At 34.4% G+C, this 22,039-nt stretch overlaps 1 protein-coding gene across 1 annotated transcript in view; it reads right to left on the bottom strand.

Annotated features, from left to right (window-relative positions):
* PDS5B (PDS5 cohesin associated factor B) overlaps positions 1-22,039 on the bottom strand; it is a 186,857-nt gene that overhangs the window by 32,782 nt on the left and 132,036 nt on the right. The window contains exons 20-22 of the mRNA XM_040621970.1: positions 15,806-15,929; positions 13,074-13,232; positions 1,172-1,240 (exon numbers count right to left, since the gene is read on the bottom strand). Coding sequence (XP_040477904.1) covers positions 1,172-1,240; positions 13,074-13,232; positions 15,806-15,929 — 352 coding nt within the window. The remainder of the gene's footprint in view (positions 1-1,171; positions 1,241-13,073; positions 13,233-15,805; positions 15,930-22,039) is intronic.

Here is a 22,039-nt window from a genome sequence, read left to right as displayed (position 1 = left end):
TTTGATGGGGTGCATATTACCTCTTTCTCACAAATTATCTTAGCTTTTTACAGATCTATAGCTCAGGAGCTAAGTGGGTCTTGAACAGTGGCATGTGGCAGACACTCTTCAGATCCCTTTTCTGGGCCATTTGTTAAGCATGAGCTTCACTGCAGGAAGCCTGCCTTCTAGTCCAGTGCTGCCTGACTACACAAAACTGCTGCTTGACACCAATGCTGAGAAAACAGGTTTACAATGGAACTCAGAAGCTTCAAGCATCGTTCCACCAGCTACTCTATAGGTCTGCAGAAACAGTATTAGAATCTGAAGCTGGGGGGCGCCTGGGTGGCAGCGGTTAAGCGTCTGCCTTCGGCTCAGGGCGTGATCCCAGCGTTGTGGGATCGAGCCCCGCATCAGGCTCCTCCGCTATGAGCCTGCTTCTTCCTCTCCCACTCCCCCTGCTTGTGTTCCCTCTCTCGCTGGCTGTCTCTATCTGTGTTAAATAAATAAAAAATAAAATCTTAAAAAAAAAAAATCTGAAGCTGGAATAACATGACAAAGTAGTTCCTAATATAAAATACAAACCAGTACACACATACATACACAATATGAATGTATTTATACGAAACTACAACTAGAAAAACAGTATTTAATATATTTGTTCCTGGCCTACACAACTTGGACAGTGGCTTGAGATGAGATCTACATCAGAGACTATAGATCATTTTAATAAATCAATACTCTCCACACTAGTTATAAGCAGTCTTCTAAGCATTATTTCTAATTCAAGGAACAACGGTTGAACTTTTATTAAAATCAAAATAAAAAGAAGATGAATAGTCTTAAAACCTGGATGACCATCTTTACTGAATAGGAGAATATACACAGGAAAACCAGCAATGTCTTTTGCCATTAAAAGGCTGATAACTAAGAAGCTGCAACATGGAGGCAGTTTCTAACACTCTTTTTTTTTCAAATCAGATTATGTGCAGCTGCCCACAAGGCCTCAGGTTTCTCATTATTGCCCTATACTCTCAGAGCACATGGGATGATGTCATACAATAAATATAAAAAAAACTTAGATGATTTTAATAGCCATATCTTTACAAAAGGAATAAAAATTTTAACACCTTTAATGATAATACAACTTAGTGAATATATTAAAATAAATAGATCTATGCATATCACTCACTTTGACCATTGTCTCAGGAGAAACTTCTTCATCTGGAACCCAAAGCTTAGTTGTCTTTTTTCCTGGGAGCTAAACAAAAATGAAGGACTTTAAAACATAAATGAGAATTTTCATGTTTAATTAACATTTAGTGAATGAATGAAATTTTTACCTTCTGCAGTGACAGTCATTACAGATGACTAAAATACCTCATCTATTTCTCAAAAAGGTTGAAAGGCTTATCTTTACTAGCACCCACATAAAGCACTTACACATCTATCAGCAGCTGGTTCTTTCCAGGTGTGAGGTAGGATTGACTTTAACCTCTTACATATACTTCCTTACTTAGCCTTTGAGACTAATGATTCAATTACTTAAGGCGGCTGGCAAGGAGGAGATAAAAAAATCAAGACAGCCAAAAAGCGTAGTTCTCAAACAAGGAAAGAGGTATATACAAAAAATCTTGAGCAGAAGAAAAATCAGAAAGGTTTGCAGTTGACTGTAAGAAAAAAGATGCATTAGTGTCTTCCTACCTAAATCCCACCAAAATGGCCACACACGCGCAGACACACACACACACAGCAGGGCTGGAAAACAAAAAGGGCCAAAAGAAGACCAGAACCTTCAGAAATATTTTAAAAACACAAAACATACAGTAAAAATATTAACAGGGCTAGGTTTACATCTTCATAAAAAGCACAGAAGGGAAACATCTTCCAAAAAAGTTAGATTTTTTTCCAGCACAATCACAGAATAATCCTGAGATGAGAGAGTGTGGGTATTCAAGATGTGCATTTACAGTGGCAGCCAGGAAATTTAAGTAAGGTGACAAAAGAGCTGAACCCAATCCTGCAACACTGGAGATCCAGTGTACCGCCAGCTGACAGGAGTGATTTCCAGAGGCAGCCTAGTAAACAAATTCAATAGCAGCTCAGATAACCCTCTTGCAACAGGATAGGTAGCCCCAACATCCAGAAGGCAAACTCATCAAGCACACACAGTTTAGGATGCACTCCACAGAGAAGTGCCTTCGAAATAAAAAGTGGAAATAATGAAAAAGCAATCACATTAGAAAGGTTCTGATGAAATTTCTGAACTAAGAATATTAAAAAAGATCCTGACAGATTCCAGGAGGAAACCTTCCAAAAAAGAAGTGAGAATCAGATCAACTTCGGATTTCTCAGCTGCAAGACTAGATGCCAAAAAACAATGTTCTGGATTTTCTGCAGCCAAGTACCCTCAAACACAGGATTCTAGTACTCAAGAATAAGGGAAAAAAAAATATTTTTAGCAAGCTAGGACAGAGAGAAAGTTTCCAAATTATAAGCCATTTTGAAAGAATTATTCAAAGATATACTCCACTAAAATATTTAATTCATAAGAAAAAATTCAATCAGCATATATTATTACAAAATAGAAAAAGTTATTATAAATAAAACCCAACAGACTGTTAGATGGTTCAAAAATAATATAAAACCAAAACATATGCAACAAAACCAATGACAGAGAAAATCTAAAAATATTAGGATGAAAAAATATACTAGTCAAGATAAAAAACATGAAATGGGATATGGATTTAATTGGGATACTGGTATAAACAGGATATTGAAGTATTTTTTTAAATCTTATACCACAATAAGATATAAAATTCATGAACATTTGGACAACCAGGAGAATAGTATCAAAATAAATCAAAACAAAAGTGATTTAAAAAAAAGAGTAAAGATAGAAAACTTCACTACCACAGAAGACTTGAATATATCACTTCCACAAAAACCAACAGATGAAGCTGAGATGAAAAATGGTAAGTAGAGGAAGCACATATAGAAATATAAAGAAATTAATATAGAGGTAAAATATTCAAGGATTAGAAAATAATCAAAACTGGCATTCTTTTTCTAAAAAGATTTATTTATTTTATTTGGGGGGGGGCAGAGGGAGATGGAGAGTCTCAAGCAGACTCCATGCCCAGCACAGAGCCCAACACGGGGCCTGATCCCATGACCTTGAGATCGTGACCTGAGCCTAAACCAAGAGCCGAAATTCAACTGACTGCATCACCCAGGCACCCCCAAAACTGGCATTCTTCAGAAATAATTAAAAATAAGGAGAAAAAAGTTTAGCAAGAAAGACGGATAGAGGATCAAAACTATAATTCTCCAAATCAACCACAAACATAAAATGTAATTTAAAAAATCAAAGTACCTAGCAAAGTTGTACAAGAAAAATGTTTAAATTTTCTTTACAAAGAAAATTACAAAACTTTAATGAAAGACATCTTGTAGGTGAGCAAACAAAGCAATGGTAAAGAAGAGAGGCTATACACCCTATGACTGGTAACAACGCAGAGGACTGGAATAAGAGATTACTCAAATAACTTTTGAGGGGAAATTTGGTTGTCCTAAAGTAGTAAAAAGAAATGAAATTCTTAAGTCACACAGCATACAAACAAACAAATCAATTCCAGATGGATAAAATTTTTTTAAGTGTGAAAAGAAAGTCTTAAAACTTTTAGAACATATGGGATACTATTTTTATGACATTAGAGTAGGGAAGGATTTCTTAAGGATGTAAAAAGCACTAACTACAAAAGAAAGGAATGATAAATTTAGCTATGTTAAAATTAAGGACTTTTGTTAAAATTAAGGACACTATAAAAGAAGTAAAAAGACACACCATAAATGAGATTTTATGCATTTTTATGAAGATATTGCAACATATACCTAAAAAATATTAATGTGTGTAAAGATTACTTATGAGGAAAAGACAAAAACCTTGGGGAAAAAAAAGGCAAAAGACCTCAGAAGGAATTCAGAAAGAGGCAACATGAATGGTGACTAGACATAAAAACTTAATTAGTAACCAGGGAAATGCAAATTAAAACTATAATGAGACACTATTTTCCAACTTTTGGATGGGCAAAAACTAAAAGACCTGACACTAATGGGTACAATATACTGCTAATAAAAAAATAAGTCTTAACAATGATTTTGACAAGTAATTCGGGAATAAAATGAAAAATTAAATGTGTGTACACACTGTTATTCATCAATTTCACTTGTATAAATATAACCTAGAGAAATTCTTGCTCATATGCATCACGAGGCCTCTCTTAAGAACATTCACAGGAGCACTGTTCCATGGAGGAAAGAAATGGAAATATTCCAAATGTCCACTGAGAGAATAAATATAAGAAGATATATGATACAGAGTAATGAATCACATACATCTAGATGTATTAACAAGGGAGGGTTATTCTAAGAAACAAATGTGTAATGATAAAGGCAGGTCAGCCAAGAATATATATGGTATAACTCATAAATAAACCTCAAGAATAAGTAAAACTGAAACAAGTATGTTGTTCACAGACATACATGTGCTAAAGTGGTGTTTTGTTCTAGTTAGGGATTAAAAACCCCAATTCAACACAGTAGTTACCTGGGGCAGAGAAGAAACAAAAAGAAAAGTTTGGAGAGAAATAAACCAGGAGCTAATAAGTTAATGAATGTTAACTGTATTATTATAAAACAAGTTACACAAATGTTAAATAAATATTCCTTTCTACATATCAAATATAACATTAAAATAAGACAAATTAATGGGTTAAAATAAGTGAAAGTTCTGTTCTGACAAGAGCTGATTAGGTTTTTTTGAACCTATCTTCCATTGGAACAAATGGAAAGGCTGGATGAAAGATCTTTTTTAAAAATCAGTTTGAAGGTGAGAAAAGAGCTACCAAAGCAGTGAGAATTTGCTGGGCAAAGTTTCAAAAGAGGAGAGAAATCGAGATTTGAGTCTGGCCCTAGGATTGCTTTTCTCATACAAACGATAACTGATTCTGAAAGTGAAGAGACTTACAGGTTGAGCAATGCTTTCATCACTGTCACAGAGCAGGAAGGGAAAAAACTGGAATTCTGAGCCCAATAAAGAACAGAGTCCCTGTTAAACACCCCAGAGGTTCTGGGTGGCTCCCTAACAAATGTACCCTATACATAAAGGTAACCAGAAAAAGAATCAGCCTGTCAAAAACTGAAGCCCAGCTTCCAGTCAGTGCATTCTTGCCTGGATCAAACTAATCTGACAATAGCTCAACTACCTGTCAGAAGGAAAGTAAGTCGTCTCCAGAAGAATTACAAAATCATTCAGGGCCTCAAATTATCTGTAACATTTTTCACACGCAAAGTCCACCATGCAATCAAAAATAACATGTGAGAAAAGATCTGACCAAAAAAATAAGAGAAAAAAACAGACAAGACAAAAAGAGCCACGGGAGGTCTAGAAATTAAGGCTGATATAAACTTTAACATAATTAAAGAAGTCCAACATTTAAATGACAAGATAGAGAATTCTGGCAGGGAACTAAAAGCTATATTAAAAACTACAAAGAAATTATAAAATTGAAATATAAAATAAGTGCAATTAAGGATTCAATGTATGGGCTTAACATAGGATTAGACAAATCTGAAAAGTGAATTAGTAAACTCAAACGCAGGTCAGAAGAAAATAAAAAATGATGCATGAATAGGGAGAAAAGTACATAAAGGGTCAAACAGCTGGATCACAGCAAAAGAAATTGTACGTTTTGAGTGTATAATCACAACTGCAGTAAGACAGGAAAGAGAATATGAAACAAAAATTACTCAGAACTTAAGCAGAACATCAAAGCTATACATTCAAGAAGAGCTACAAGCCCCAAGAAGGATAAACACAAAGAAAAGCATACCCAGACACATCATCTTGAAACTGGGACCAATGCAAAACGGGAAACATTAAAAGCATTCAAAGCAAAAGAAAAACCTTCAAAGGAACAAGACTGTCAGCTGATTTCAAAAGAAAAGGTAAGAAAATGGAAGATAATGGTACAATATTTTCAAATTACCGAGGGGAGGAAATATACCAGGCTAGAATTCTAAACCTTTAAAAAATGAAGGCAAAGTAAAGAATTTTCAGGCAAATAAAAACCAAGAGACTGCATTAGGAGTAATCCACACTAAAAGAAATACTTCTTTTAATTCTTCAAGTATAAAGAAAATCATCACATAAACAAAAAGGAATGAAAAAAGAAGAGGAAGGGGAAAAGATATTGGTAAATCTAAATAAACATTAACTGTAGAAAATATAACAGTAATGGTCCTATGTGAACAGGAACACAAAAACCATCAGGAAATAAGGGGAATTGAAGTATGCTAGGGTTCCTAAGAATACTGAACCTGCTGTCCTGAAAGTTTAAAATAGACTAATTGAAATTGGCCTTCAGAAGTCAAGGGAGAATGCTGTATCCTCTAGGATAATACTAAAAGAATAGGAAAATGTAAAAACCAAGTCAGTAAAGGGGAAAACGGAATTAAAAAAATTAATCAAAAACAAGGAAAGAAAGAAGAGTAAAATGAATACAGAACTGGTAGAACTGAAAATAAAAACCAGATGGCAAATTAACCCAAATCACTATTTACATTACGTGTAAACAGACTATTACAAATAAAAGACGAAGTTGAAAAAATGTATGCCAGAAATAGGTTCAGTGCAGTGTGATATATATGCCATTTAGATGAAGTTTTCAAGTCCTCTATTGGGTACTATTATAGTCCATCCTCCCCTCTGAGACTGAGAAGATAAAAATGTCCACTATCACCCTTCTACTGTTTCGAAGGTCCTGGCCAAGGCATGAGGAAGATAAAGAAATAAATGGCATTCAAGAACGGAAAAGAAAAAAAACAAAGCTGTCTTTATGAAAAAATGACATGACTGTGAAAAGAGAAAACCCCCAAATGCAAAAACTAACTAGCAGAATTAAAAACTAACTTTAACAAGATCCTAGGATAAAAGTCAATACAAAAATGAAGTAACTTCATATACATATGCCAACAAAATGCAGTTAGAAAATAAATATTAAAAATTTTATTATCTATAATAGCATCAAACAACATAAAATGCCTAGGAACACACTTAAGAAAGCTAAGACATCTACATAGAAACTTAGAAACATTATCCAGGGAAATTAAAGACTAAGACATATACTATCTTCAGGAAACAGAAGGCTCAGTTAATAATACCATGTTCACAGAGTGAAAGGTGGTATTATAATAATGATGATTCAAATTTATAATTCGACACCAGCCCTATCAAAATTCCAGCCAGGTATGTATATATGCTGGGTTGGAGTGGTACAGGGAGAAGTGACAAACTGATTTTAAAATTCAGACAGAAACAAAACAAAACAATTTAGCTAGAAATGCGAAAGGCTAACAACAGCCAAAACGATCTGGGAAAAGGTAATGATGACGGTGTTGAAGCAGCAGTAACAGCAGCAGTTGTCACTGAAGGCATCTGGAAGGCTTAAGCTACTAGATATTAAAACCTGAAAAGCACTCTTGAGAAAGAACAACAAAGCTGGACATATCATGTTCCAGATTTCAAACTATATTACAAAACTACAGTAATCAAAACAGTATGGTACTGGCATGAAAACAGACACAGAGATCAACAGAATAGAATAGGGAGCCCACATATAAACCCAAGTACATATGGTCAATTAATCTATGAGACAGGAGGCAAGAATATGCAATGGGGAAAAGACAGTCTCTTCAATAAAGAGTGTTGGGAAAACTGGACAGCAAAAGAATGAAACTGGATCACTATCTTACCACATACAAAAACAAATTCAAAAGGGAAAAAGATTTGGATGTAAGACCTGAAATCATTAAAACTTCTAGGAAACAGAAGTTTTCTTGTAAGCTCCTTGACATCAGTATTAGCAATATGCTTTTGGAATGGTCTCCTCAGGGCAAAGGCAACAAACACTAAAATAAACAAATGGACTATATCAAACTAAGAATCTTTTCCACAGCAAAGGAATCATCAACAAAAAAGAAAAGGCAACCTACTGAAATGGGAGAAGATATTTGCAAATCATACATTGAATAAGGGGTTAGTATCCAAAATATATAAAGAACTTATATGACTTGATAGCAAAAAACACAACCCAATTAAATAATGGCCAGAGAGGGTGGCTTAGTTGGTTAAGCCTCTGCCTTCAGGTCATGATCCCAGAGTCCCACATCAGGCTCTCGGCTCAGTGGGGAGTCTGCTTCTCCCTTTGAACCTTCCCCTTCTCATGCTTTCTCTCTCACTCTCTCGCTCTCAAATAAATAAGTAAAATCTTTTTAAAAAAATGTTTAAAAAAATGAATAATGGGCCAAGGGCTTGAACAATTTTTCCGAAGAAGACATAAAGATGGCCTATAGGCAGATGAGAAGATGCTCAACATCACTAATCATCAATGAAATGCAAACCAAAACCACAATGAGATATAACCTCACACCTATCAGACTGGCTAGTATCAAAGATACATGGAATAGACTGGTAGGTGCCAGAGGCAGGGGTAGGCAGGCAAAATGGCTGAATGGGGTCAAAGGCCCAAAATTCCGGTTATAAAATAAATAAGTCATAGAATGTAATGTACAGCATGGTGACTACAGTTATTGTGTATTTGGTAAGTTCCCAAGAGAGTAAATCTTTAAATTACATTTTTCACAGGAAAAAAAATTTGTAACTCTGTGGGGATGGATATTAACTAGGTTTATTGTGGTGATCGTTTCACAATATATAAAATATTGAATCATTATGTTATACACATCAAAATAATATAATGTAAGGGATGCCTGGATGGCTCAGTCAGTCAGGCATCTGCCTTCAGCTTGGGTTGCGATCCCAGGATCCTGGGATCAAGTCCTGCATGGGGTTCCTTGCTTGGCGGGGAGCCTGCTTCTGCACTCTGCCTGCCATTCCCCCTGCTTGTACACACTCTATCTCTCTGTGTGACAAGTAAATGAATAAACTCTTTAAAAAAAAACTTTTAAAAAATAATATGTCAATTATATCTCAATAAAAAAACATTAAAGGGCAACTTAAAAGACAACCTACAGAATGTAAGAAAAGCAAACCATATATCTGACAAGAGACCTGTATCTAGAATATAAATATAAAGAACTATTACCACTCAACAAAAACACAAATGAGTAAAGGACTTGTATAGTCTTTGCTCCAAAAGAGATACACAAATCACTAATAAGTACATCAAAAAATGCTCAAGATCATTAGAGAAATGCAAATCAAAACCACAATGAGATACCACTTCACATTCGCTAGGATGGCTATAATCAAATTAACAGAAAATAATAAGTTGGTGAGGAAGAGAAATTGGAACTTTCATAGACTGCTGGTAGGAAGGTAGAATGGTGTAGCCTCTGTGGAACACAGTTTGTCAGTTTCTCAAAAAGTTAAACACAGAGTTACCATATAATCCAGCAAAGGTATATACCTAGGAATATACCTAAAGAACTAATAAACACAGGTATCAAACAAATACTCAAACACAAAATTCACAGCAGCACTTTTCACAATACTCAAAAGGTGGAAACAACCCAAATGTCCATCAATGAATGAATGGATAAACAAATTGTGATAAATATATACAACAGAATATTAATCAGCCACAAAATGGAATGAAGTAGTGATACACACTACAATGTGGATGAACCTCAAAAACATTATGCTAAGTGACAAAAGAATGACACAAAAAGTCATATATGATTCCATTTATAAGAAATAAATGGAAGAAGAAATAACTTCTTCAGAATAGGTAAATCCATTAAGACAGACAGGAGATTGGTGGTTGCCCAGGGCTGGGGGAAATGAGGTATGACTGCTTAATGAAAATGATCTGGAACTAGATAGAGGTAGTGGTCACAAAAACTGTGAATGTACTAAAATGTGACTGAACTGTACACTTTAAAATGGTTAATTTTATGTTATGTGAATTTCACCTAAAAAAAAAATGCAGCAAGGAAGACAGTCTTTTCAATAAATGGTGTGGGGTCAGATGGAAATAAAACAATGAATCTTGACATTTATCACATATCACATATAACAATCGATCCTAAATACATTACATAGCTAAATGTGAAAGCTAAATAAATAAAGCTTCTAGAGTAACAGTGTCTAACAGAACTCTGAGATGGCGGAAATGTTCTGTGCTGTCCAACACTAGCAATATGTGGCTAGTGAGCACTTGAAAAGTGTGAATACATTTACAATTATATTTAGTTTAAAATTAAATAGCTACATGTGGTTAGAGGCTTGTATATTACCATACTTCTAGAAAATAATATAGGGACTATTTTCACAAAAGACAAGGCAAAAAAGGCAAGGTAAGTACTAACTAAAAAGAAAATAATGGGTTTTGTTAAAATCAGGAACTTAAGTTTTTCTTAAAGATTTTAATTTATTTGAAAGAGAGGCAAAGAGAAAGAGAGCACAAGCGGGGAGGGGCAGAGGTAAAGGTTAAGCAGGCTCCCTGATGAGCAGGAAGCCCAATGTGGAACAAGATCCCAGCACCCTGAGATCATGACCTGAGCTGAAGGCAGATGCTTAACTGACTCAGCTACTCAGGCGCCCAAATTAAGAACTTCTGTTCATCAAACGACTCCATTAAGAGAGTGAGAGAGCAAGTTACAAAGTGGGAAAAGGTACCTGCTAAACATACTGCCAACAGGATACATAAGGAAATCTTAACAGTGAATAAAAAAGAGACTGACAATATAATAGACAAATGTGGAAGAGGCCTGAGTAGACACTTAACAAGAGGACAGCCAAACTGTCAATACATATATGAAAAAGTGCCTAAGGGCATACTATTCATTACATATTCACATAATGGCAAAATGTTAAACGGCATATCTAGCACAGTCAAGGAATGGTACAACTACAACTCTCATTCGGCACAAATAACGTTAATTGGTGGGGCGCCTCGGTGGCGAAGTCGTTAAACGTTAAACGTCTGCCTTCAGCTCAGGGCGTGATCCCGGCGTTGTGGGATCAAGCCCCACATCAGGCTCCTCCGCTATGAGCCTGCTTCTTCCTCTCCCACTCCCCCTGCTTATGTTCCCTCTCTCGCTGGCTGTATCTCTGTTAAATAAATAAATAAAATCTTTAAAAAAAAAAAAAAGGTTAATTGGTATAACCACTTTGAAAAACAATTCGGAAAAAAAAAAGGAGAGAAAAAGAAAAGAAAGAGAGACAATGTGGCAAAATGTACTCAAACGACCTATACAGGGGTGCCTGTGTGGCTCAGTCAGTTGAGTGTCCAACTCTTGGTACTGGCTCAGGTCATGATCTCAGGGTTGTGAGATCGAGCCCTGTATTGGGTTTCTCAATCAGCAGGGAGTCTGCTTTAGATTCTCTCCATCTCTCTCTCCTTCTCCCCCTTCCCTGACTCCTGCATGGGTGCACACACTCTCTCTCTCTAAAATAAACAAATAAATCTTAAAAAAAAAAAAAAACCAAACTTATACATATTCTAAGATATAGCAATTACCCTACAATAGAAATGCATACATTAGCACACCAAATGATACGTAGAGGAGTATTTGTAACAACAGTATGCATTTGACACTAGAAATAACCTAAATGTATAGCAACAGAACACAGATTCATCGTATATACGAACAATGGAATACTATATAGCAACAAAAATGAACAAACCACTGCTATACACAACAGGATGGATTTATCTCACAGATGTAACACTGAGTGAAGGAAGCCAGACATAAAAATTTACTCTATATGAATCCATTTATAGAAGTTCAAGAACAGGTAAAATTAATCTTTGGTGTTAGAAATCAAGATAATGGTTATCTTCAGGGAGAATGGAGGGGATAATAATAAGAAAAAGACACAGGGGCTTTTGGGGCCTGGTAATATTCTATTTCTTTACCTGGATTGTCAGTTGGTCAAAAATGCTAACTTTGTGATAACTCAATGAACCATATCCCTAAGAAGTGTACACTTTCCTGATACATTTTATCACAACAAAATTTTTTCATTAAAGAAAACAAAACACAGTAAGGATACAGAAAACTTTAAACACATGATTAATACACATGACCTAAAGAACATATGAAATACTATACGCAGAGGAAGAAAAATAAGAGACACAGCTAAAGAACACAGCCAGAGACAATGGTAATTAACACAGGAGCCACTTGTCTTCAAATTATAGGGCTCCAGTCAACTAAAATTAAATAGCCACAAATCATTAGAGATCTACTACGTACAATTATCTTGACTATTATCCCCACAAACTATTTTTCCATAACAAATTTGTTTAAATGTATTAATAGTATTAAAATATATTAATAAAATAACGACAGATATGAAACATGCAGTAATATAGCTATACATCGCAAGAATTGTAACTGTATCTTAAGAGGAGAAACTTTACCTTCACTTCTTTTAATTCTCCAAAGAACCCAGTACAGTGCTGAGCACACTATAGACACAAAACTGATGGTTACATGTGTCTGCACATGCATGTTTATGTGTGTATGTTTGTGTGTGTGTACATATAAATATGCACACACATACATAAAACTCCACACAACTGTAAGGGGTCAGTTCTCCCATAGCCAAACAAGCATTGCCCCAAAGACAAACTGAAAACAGACAAAATCACTATTTCTTTCCTAATGTTTTCTCCCAGTGCTCTTTTAATTCTCTACAATATGAAGGAAAGAAACAATATTGTCATGACAACCATACTGTGAACTAGCTTGTTAGTCTTCACATTTTTAAAAAATAGATGTCATTATAAAAAATTAACCTACTGTAAAGGTGAAAAAGAACCAACTGATATTTTGTATTTATCAAGGAATGCATTGCAGGTTACATGCCTATGCTCAACTAAAGAGATGTTTCGATGTTGTTTTAGTTCTAATGGAGGCAAGAGCATGTAAAAAAGATAGGAAAACCTAAAAGAAGGCAGCCAATTGGAAGTATTATTCACATCATTTCACTTGTCTCTTTGTTGAATAAAATTTTAGAAGATAATGCTGTGAATAACACAGGTCTAAAAAATATCAATTACCCGATCATTCATGAGAAGATCCTTCACAATGAAAGTAGCTACCAAGGACTTCAAAGGAGCAGCAAACTGATCAGGTGCAAGGAGAGCAATATGCCCAATAGTAACCAATGGTGTTATGAGATGTTCCAGGTTGCTTGGATCTAGGCTCTTATGCAGAGGCTGAAAATGAGAAAAGGAAAACACATACAACTCTATAAATATGCAAATAAACTATTCACATATTTCATGTTCAAATAATAAAAAAATTACAAAAGTTTTAAGATATATACATGGTTTAAGTAGTAGCTTAAGCTTACATTTAAACTTCTATAGGTTATTTATGCCTAAAAGACATCACATTTAAATATTGTCAGGTTTTGCCCAAGTCGTATCTTGGAAGTAGATTAAAAAAAAAAAAAAGTTCAGCATGGAGAATCATATTATGTATATTTTATAACCGCATACGTGAATACGGGAGACTGCTAGAGCTCACCAATATCCACTTTTGTTCTACTTCCTGGGCAGGACAGCTATACATGCAGCATCCTCTGCAGTTAGATGAGAATATGTGAATAAGCTCTGGTTAACAGACTGGGGGTAAAAGTGAGGTACGCCATGCCTGCACTGAGGCAAGTATGAGAAGTGTATCTTCTCCATATTCTCTCTCTCTATTCACTGACAGGCTTAATACCAAGGATCCAGTGGGACTTAAAGAGAAGCCATTTGTCCAAAAAAAGTCTATGTGTCTAAACCACTGATTAGAATGCAATAAAAACACCCAGGGGGACTTTTTTTTCAGAAGCCAGAAATAAGCTTTTATTATATAGAGTCACATGCATTTTTGTGGACTTTTGTAGCATCATGTATTAAGTACCATAACTAATGAAATTATTTTTATTATTCTGATAGAAAACCCAATCATTAATACACATTTTGCCATGACAAAAGAATGAGACTCTTCATATACCCACACAGAATAATATCTAAAATGTAATGTTACATTTTTAAAATAGAGAAATCAGAAGAGTGACTATAGGGTATAATCACTGGCACAAGTAGAGAGGGAAGAGGACAAAATGTGTGGGGGGGGTATGCACATATACGTATGTGTAGTATGTTACTTATATGTGAATACTCTACAGAAAAGTATATTAGAAACTGGTAACACTGGTTACCTCTGGGAATGAGAACTGGGTGGCTAGGAACACAAGGCTGAGGTGGAGGAGAAAACTTAGTATTATACTATTTGGGTTTGTTTTGTGTCTTTTGATTTGGAAGCAAGTAAATATATTATTAAAAATTTTAGTGACACTTTAAATAGAGTCAGTGCTGTCCTCCCATACTGAACACCAAGAATTCAAGGCTTGAAAAACAATATTAAACTGTTCTTCCCCAACACATTAGGGTAATGTGAAGCTACATTTAGTCAAAAGCGTATTTAAATGAGTTTGCTTCTTGCTATTCTTGATGACTTCCCTCAACACTTCCATTGTACACCTAAATGCCAGCTTGCATATATTATAAATAAAAATATGACTATGTAGTTTTTTTCAATAATGAGTATGACAATTTTACACAATAAGATAATAAAATCATTTCTGGAAAAGCAAAATTAATAGTCAGACCCTGGATTCATAGTAATCTCAAGAAGGCCAGACAGCTCTATGAAACCTTTTCTCAGAAAGCTAGCAAGCCTATACATTAAAGCAGAAGGGTTACAGATTAGGTTATGGTAAAGATATCAGATATATAATATCAAAATGAAAATAAAAGTACCCTACAAATTCAAGTTATTATCAGCATTATCCTGCTCCTTGTCATCACTGAAAGGAACTGAAAAGAGATTAATCAAGAAAAACAAAAGCTTTCTAAATCAACCATGAATTCATTAAAGTCATTCTGATATACAAAAACAGACCACAGAAAACACCTGCACCCCAAAATGCACAAAATTTAAAATAAATTATTTGCTATATACAACAAGATGATATACGATAAAGACAACTACTTTTCTTCCTCGTTCAGGTCTTAAGCATAATACATGAAAATATGAAAAAGTTAGCATAAATGTTTCTAAACAGTAGCTTCAAACTGTTTTGATTTCATTCAAGGCTCCTGAACTAAAATTATAAGTTTGGATTTTATGTAAAAATGCTAAATATACAAAAAGAATACTAAAGATAGCCCCAGATTACACTAGAATAAAATAAAATGCAATGCTCAGAAAGGGGAATAGTAATTTCAAGGGTAGAAAAAATACGATATATATTTTTAAAAAACACAATGTAATCTGATACAAAATTTGGTCAGTGATTATATAAGTATAAATTTGTGTTTTATATACCAATTATTTGTGTTATACTATAACAATTAGTATTGACAAAATCCCACATACTTCAGCAGTATCTCATAAACAGAACTCTAATTTTCAAACGTAAACTGAATCACCTATTACCTATTATCAATAAGTACAATTTTATATGTAACTACTTATTACCAAAAAAGTTTCCTAATCCTAAATATATAATATAAAAAAATATTATACAATTGTTTGATTCCTGAACTTGTTAGTACTAAACATACGAATAATCAGATATTTTCATATTTTAACCACTCATCAAAATTGATTATACTGATTCAAATTCTGAGAACATACTATAAAATGATACACCTCCAGATGTGAACATTTTATAAAATCATTAATATGTTTTTTAACTATAACATATGAAACAAACAAATTTTTTTCTTTTTACCTCAAATATCTGTGCAAACTGGGTCTCTTTACTAGAAAATATCGCATGGATACAATGAATGGCGTATTTGGCTTGGCGGGGGGGTCCTTTTTTAGATTTGTGATGTAAAACAGGAAGCAAAGCTCTAAAAAAAAAAAGAAAAGAAAAGAAAGAAAGAAAAACAATAAACCAGAAAAATCAGCAAGACTCCACTAGATACTTTACCATTTGTATTTTTTAGGTAATGCCTTGTTAAGAACAAAAAAAATCTACCTGAACTCATTTTCAATTCTCTAATTTTGCTTCATACATTAAAAACATAATCCAAATACAAGATTTTTTCCCTCCTTTTCACTTAACAATTCTAAAGAGAAACACGGATGGTAACCCATTTCTTCTTAATGTCAATCCCATTAGCCTTTTCCCTTTTATTCTCACTGCTATCACTCTAGCTAAGCTGCTGCCACCTTATACATAAGACCACTATAATGGGACCTAAACTGTTTGTTTTTCCAGCCTCTTCCTGCTTTGATTCATCTTTCACTTCACACCAACACAACATACATAAAGGGAAATCTGATTATAAAACCTACACAAATTCATTTACTAATTTATTATGTATAAGGCACTATTAGAAGTCCCAAATGCTTGCCTTCATGCTACCAGCATACTAGGGACAAGACAAATGATATTACATAAATTAGCAAAATATGTGTTATGTCAAATCATGATTGCTGTGGAGGAAAAAAAGGAAAAGAAAAAGAGGACAGGATAGGGAATGGGGAGTGGTGTGTGAGTATTAGAATTAGAGAAGACCTTTCTTTCAGATAAAGTAACACTTGAGCAGAGTTCTGAAGGAAGTAAAGAGTCACGTAGCTACCTGGAAGAACATTCAGGTATGGTATCATTACACTACACAAAAACTTAGAATGTATAATATAGCAGAATCTCTTGGCTCAACTATTTATTCAAACATCTCACAGTACAAGCAACTTCTGAATCCACCTTCTTACCCAAAACCAACCCAGTGTTTCAGTGCTAAGAATTCAGATATATAATAATTCATCACAGTAATAGCGGACTATCACATAAGACACCAGCAGCAAAATATAATAAAAAGACAAGTGACAAATTAAGGGGAAATTCTGCATTTCGTTTCACAAAGAAAATGTTAACATACCTAACGTAAAGACTTTCTACAAATACAGAATGACCAGCGATATCATGGACAAATGGGTTGGTCATAAAAAAAATAGAAAGCTCTTCAAAAGCAGATACACAAATTACCCTGTGTCCTGTGAAAAGATGTTTACCTTCACTCATTTACCAAAAAAAAAAAAATATATATATATATATATATATATATGAATTGAAACTATACTGAGAAGACTTCTGCCTCACATGATGACAGCGTATCTGAGATGGGACATCCTCTCCTACCTTAAGCAAGCAGAAAAGAGACAAACATGTTAAAGGTTTTAGACACTGGGCAACAAGCAGCACATGACTATAATCCCTAAAAGATGGGAAACACACTAGAAGAGTCCTACATCTATCCCCACTTAGTGCATGCAAAGCTCCAGACTGCCATGAAAGGAGAAGTAACCCAATTAGAGCCTGAGTGTCTCACAGAGTCAAGGGAGACCAAGATGGGAGTTGAGGCAGCTATAATTTCTAGGGCAGAGTTCCACAGAGGAGGGAGCTACAAAGACAGTAAGAGAGCTCGAATTCTGAAGATCCGTAGAGGGGTGTCTCAAGTCATTGACTGAATACTGTTCAGTGCCGTGCATGAGAAAAAAACTACCTGAGACCAGGAAAAGAACACTGGAAAGCAGTAAGCCAAAAAGTTCCCTGACACACACAAGGCTGCTAGTGATTCATGTTTCTGCCAGCCACAGCAGAAAGACCTTGTAATACATAACCAGGAAAAAAATTCATCAAAAGAAACAGGCCCAGAAGTGACACAGGTGACAAAATTAACAAAGACATTAAAACAGACATAAATATTCGCCATATGCCCAAGAAGAAAACATGAACATGATGAGAACAGAAACAAAATATATTAAAAAGACCTAAATGGAACTACTAAAAATGAAAAATACAAAAACTGCAATGTATAATATACTAATAGGGTCAAAAGCAGATCATATGTTACAGAAGAAAACATCAGTGAACTTGAAGACATTGCAATAGAAACCATGTAAAACAAAACAACCAACCAACCAAAAACAGGAAAAAAAAAAAAATAAGAACAGAGCATCAGTAACCTGTAAGAAAATATTAGTAGTCAAAAATATATGCAACCAGAGTCCCAGAAAACAAAGAGGTGAGGACGGGAGAACAGAAAAAAATAATGAAGAAATAGTAGCCACAATTTTTCCAAATCTGATGGAAATAGACCCATAGTCCCCCAAATCTCAATAAGACTCAAGCAGAAGAAACATAAAATAAACCATTCCAAGACATGCCATTATCAATTTGGTAAAAACAGTGATAAAGAAAAAAATCTTGAAAACTGTCCGAAAAAAAATACATATTACATAGAGAGAAACAATACATACAGAGGAACACTTTTCATCAAAAACTGCAATCCAGAAAATAACAGAGTGGAATCTTTTAGGTACTAAATGAAAATAACTGTCAATTGAGAATTCTATTCTGAGAAAAAAAATACCTTTCAAGAATGAAGGCAAAATAAAGATTTTTTTTGCAGACAAAGAAAAGCTGAGATAATTAATTACAAGCAGAACTATACAGTAAGAAATATTAGTTATTCAAGAAGAAAATGATCCCAGATGAAAATACGGATATCTAAAAAATGAGGACTGGCAGAAATGATAAATGTATGTATACAAACAAATCTGAGCATGATATTTTAAAAAGACAACAAATTAACTGTCACATTTGGAGGATGCTAGTAAACTCACTATTTGAACACTGTTCTATAACACAAAAAAACAAAGCATTTAATCTGCCTTTCTGTAGATGCAACGCTGGGGAACCAGAGAATAGATAAGTTCCTCTTTATAAAAGTATTCAGCTAATAAAGGAAGAATGCCAGAATATCACCATTAATTACTAAGTATCATCAGTTTCTAACATCATAAAAAGAGAAATAACCAGATAGCATGTGCCTTCTGAGAGAAGAGCATACCACCATTTATAAAGTGGTCCTGTAACAACAAAAAAGTTGAACTGGAATCCAACCAGGCCTCTGCATTCAACTATCACTTTACAGAAAATATAAGGAACCCATTAAAACATGCCAAAGGCATACAATTAGCAAAAATCAGTCTACGTGAAACTGCAAGAGAAACCTGGTTTCTTTATCAAATACAAACAGAAAAAGAGAATTGGAGGGGAGCCTACAGGAAACAAGGCACTTTAAGAGATTTATCAACAAATAATAATGTGGATCCTGATTTTTAAAAAATTACATTTTTGAGAAAATTGGATATTATTAACATTACACAATGTTAACTATGTGACAAAGGCATTATGCTTATTTTTTTAAGAGTTCTTATCTTTTAGAGATACTCAGATGTACAGATGAAATGGTATATACAGTCTGGCATTTGCTTTTAAATATAAGGGGAATGGGGAGTATGTAGAACTATAAATTAAACAAAAGCAGCTAAGTTATTCATACATTAACTAGTTACTGGATACATGGAAGTTCATTATAATATTCTAGCTACTTCTATATATGTCTGAAAATTTCAGTAATAAAATGTATAAAAAAATATGAGTCTCACCAAACGATCCTTTTAGTCTATGGTTTGTGGCTTCTTTGTGAAATGAAAAATTATTATCTTCTGGTGACTTCAGTAACTAAACTCCCTAGATAAGATGTGTCTTCTCATAGATTAGACTTGTCAATACAAACATCCATAATCCCTTTTCTTAGTAATCAAGAGAAAATTACAGGTCACACACAAGTAAAAGGCAATTTTGGTTGGAATTTTTAAAGACAGAATGAGAAATTTTAAGCTCATCCAATGTTCTGCATACTCATTTAAACAGAAAACAGAAATAAACCAAAACAATAAACAAAGAAAAAACACTTTCAAGAATTCTGAAGTACTAGGCAGAGTCTGAGATGTTAGTGAAATGTAAATGAAACAACTATCTTCTGATTGCTTTTTCTATTAATAAGTTCCTATTGGGGCGCCTGGGTGGCTCAGTCGTTAAGCATCTGCCTTTGGCTCAGGGCGTGATCCTGGGGTCCTGGGATCGAGCCCCACTTATCGGGCTCCTCTGCTGGGAGCCTGCTTCTTCCTCTCCCACTCCCCCTGCTTGTGTTCCCTCTCTCGCTGGTTGTCTCTCTCTCTGTCAAATAAATAAACAAAATCTTAAAAAAAAAAAAAAAGTTCCTATTAAAAGAAATCCTTTATTCCCTTGTTAAATTGATTTTCCAATTCAAGGTTTTTTCCCCCCGATGATTTCATACACATGTAGAAAATGCAAACAAAACTGAAAAACACATTTAAAAACCACTAAAGAAAAACTCAAAATTCCCCTACCCTGAAATAATTACTGTTAACATTTTGGTGAATATACGTCTAAAATTTCTCTATACATGCATAAATACACTAAGTAAATGAGGATACAAAATACGTAGTGTCTGGAAACATTTTTTCACCAACGATGCTGGAGAGAACCTCCTATGTTAAGTATTGCTAAACACTAATTATTTAGTGGTCATATGTCTCTTTAGTGGATAGCTATACCACAACTATTCTAACCAATCTCCTACTGATGAGCATTTACATGTTTTGGATTTTTTTTCATCTTAACAAAATCGTGAACATCCTTATGCTAGCTATTTACATACAGTTTCTGAGCTTTAAGCATTAAACCTCCCATAATCTGCTCTGAGATGCTGGAGATATAAACCTGAAATTACATTTCCTAGACTCCCTCAAGAGCTGGCTTCCTGTTAGGTTCTTCCAGTAAGAGACCCCAGAGCTTCTTTAGGCACTCTGTGCAGTAGTTTCAATACTCTCCCAGCAGCAGCTAGGACACTCCTACTGTGTCAGCTAGTTGGGTGATATTGACAGGGCTCTTCCATCCAAAGAACAGTCCTTAACACCAATTCTCAGTTGTTTCTCCAGCCCTAAGGGTGGTTGCTGCTTCCAGCAATTCATAATCTCTGGGTTACCAAAGTAACCTGTTGCTCTTTCATCCTTCAAACATCTGTATTAATTTACATTTAAAATACCTGGTATGGTTTTTGTTCCTCTGACTAGACCCTGACCCACATTAGGTAGGTATCTTTTCTAATTATCTCTGGGATAAGTTCCAGAAAATGAAACTGCAGTGCTGAAGACTGCATACATTTTAAGTTTGTACGTATTATCAAATTACCAGCCCAGGAAAGCTGAATCACTTTATAATCCAATCAAGAGAGCACCATTGGAATGCTAGCTTACAATGGTTATAGCACCTACATGTTTTCTTTTGTATTTGCCTCAATTAGTATTAATGGACATAAATGTCTTTTCTTGATTTGAGGGGCTGGATTTCCAGTTTATGAATTTCCTGTTCACTTCCTTCGCTAGTATTCTGTGAAACCTGTTTTATTTCTGTTAAGAGTCTTTATACATTAGAGATATTAACTTTTTCTAAGTTATGCATATTGAAAATAGTTTGCCAGCATACCATTTGCATTTTTCACTTATTTCATGATTTTTGCTTTTGTCTAAATGGTACTCTCCCTCACTGAAATATAAGGGCAGAGTCTACTCATTTCAACAGAACCTTATATACTCCAGTACCTTATATACAGTATAGGCTCTATAAATATATTTTAACAAATGGATTTTTAATAATCCTCCTTTTAATAATGGATTTTTGATAATCTTGGACTCATCTCAAATATATGAAAAATCAAGATAAACAGTCTACATTGATTTTCCCTTTCAAAACAGCTTGCCAGTTATTTAGTGGGTAATGTAACTTTTCCTGACTAAATTTTTTGTTAAATATTATTTCCCTCACTCACTAGTATAAGGTTGCAAATTTCTTGTATGTTTTACTCCTAGGTCTTCTGGTTTTTACTCCTACAATATTTTCAAAACAGTTGTTACTGGTATATAAGGAAAGCTCTGGATTTTTACATACTTATTTTGGCTATCTTGGTTTTGATAGTTTTTCAGTTGATTCTCTTGGATTTTCCATGAAATATGGTAATTTTTTTTTTTTAAAGATTTTATTTATTTGACAGAGAGACAGCCAGCGAGAGAGGGAACACAA

The sequence above is a fragment of the Ursus maritimus genome, unplaced genomic scaffold, assembly GCF_017311325.1.
Source record: "Ursus maritimus isolate PB19 unplaced genomic scaffold, ASM1731132v1 scaffold_10, whole genome shotgun sequence".
NCBI lineage: Eukaryota > Metazoa > Chordata > Mammalia > Carnivora > Ursidae > Ursus > Ursus maritimus.
This window is presented reverse-complemented; position numbering and strand designations above follow the sequence as displayed.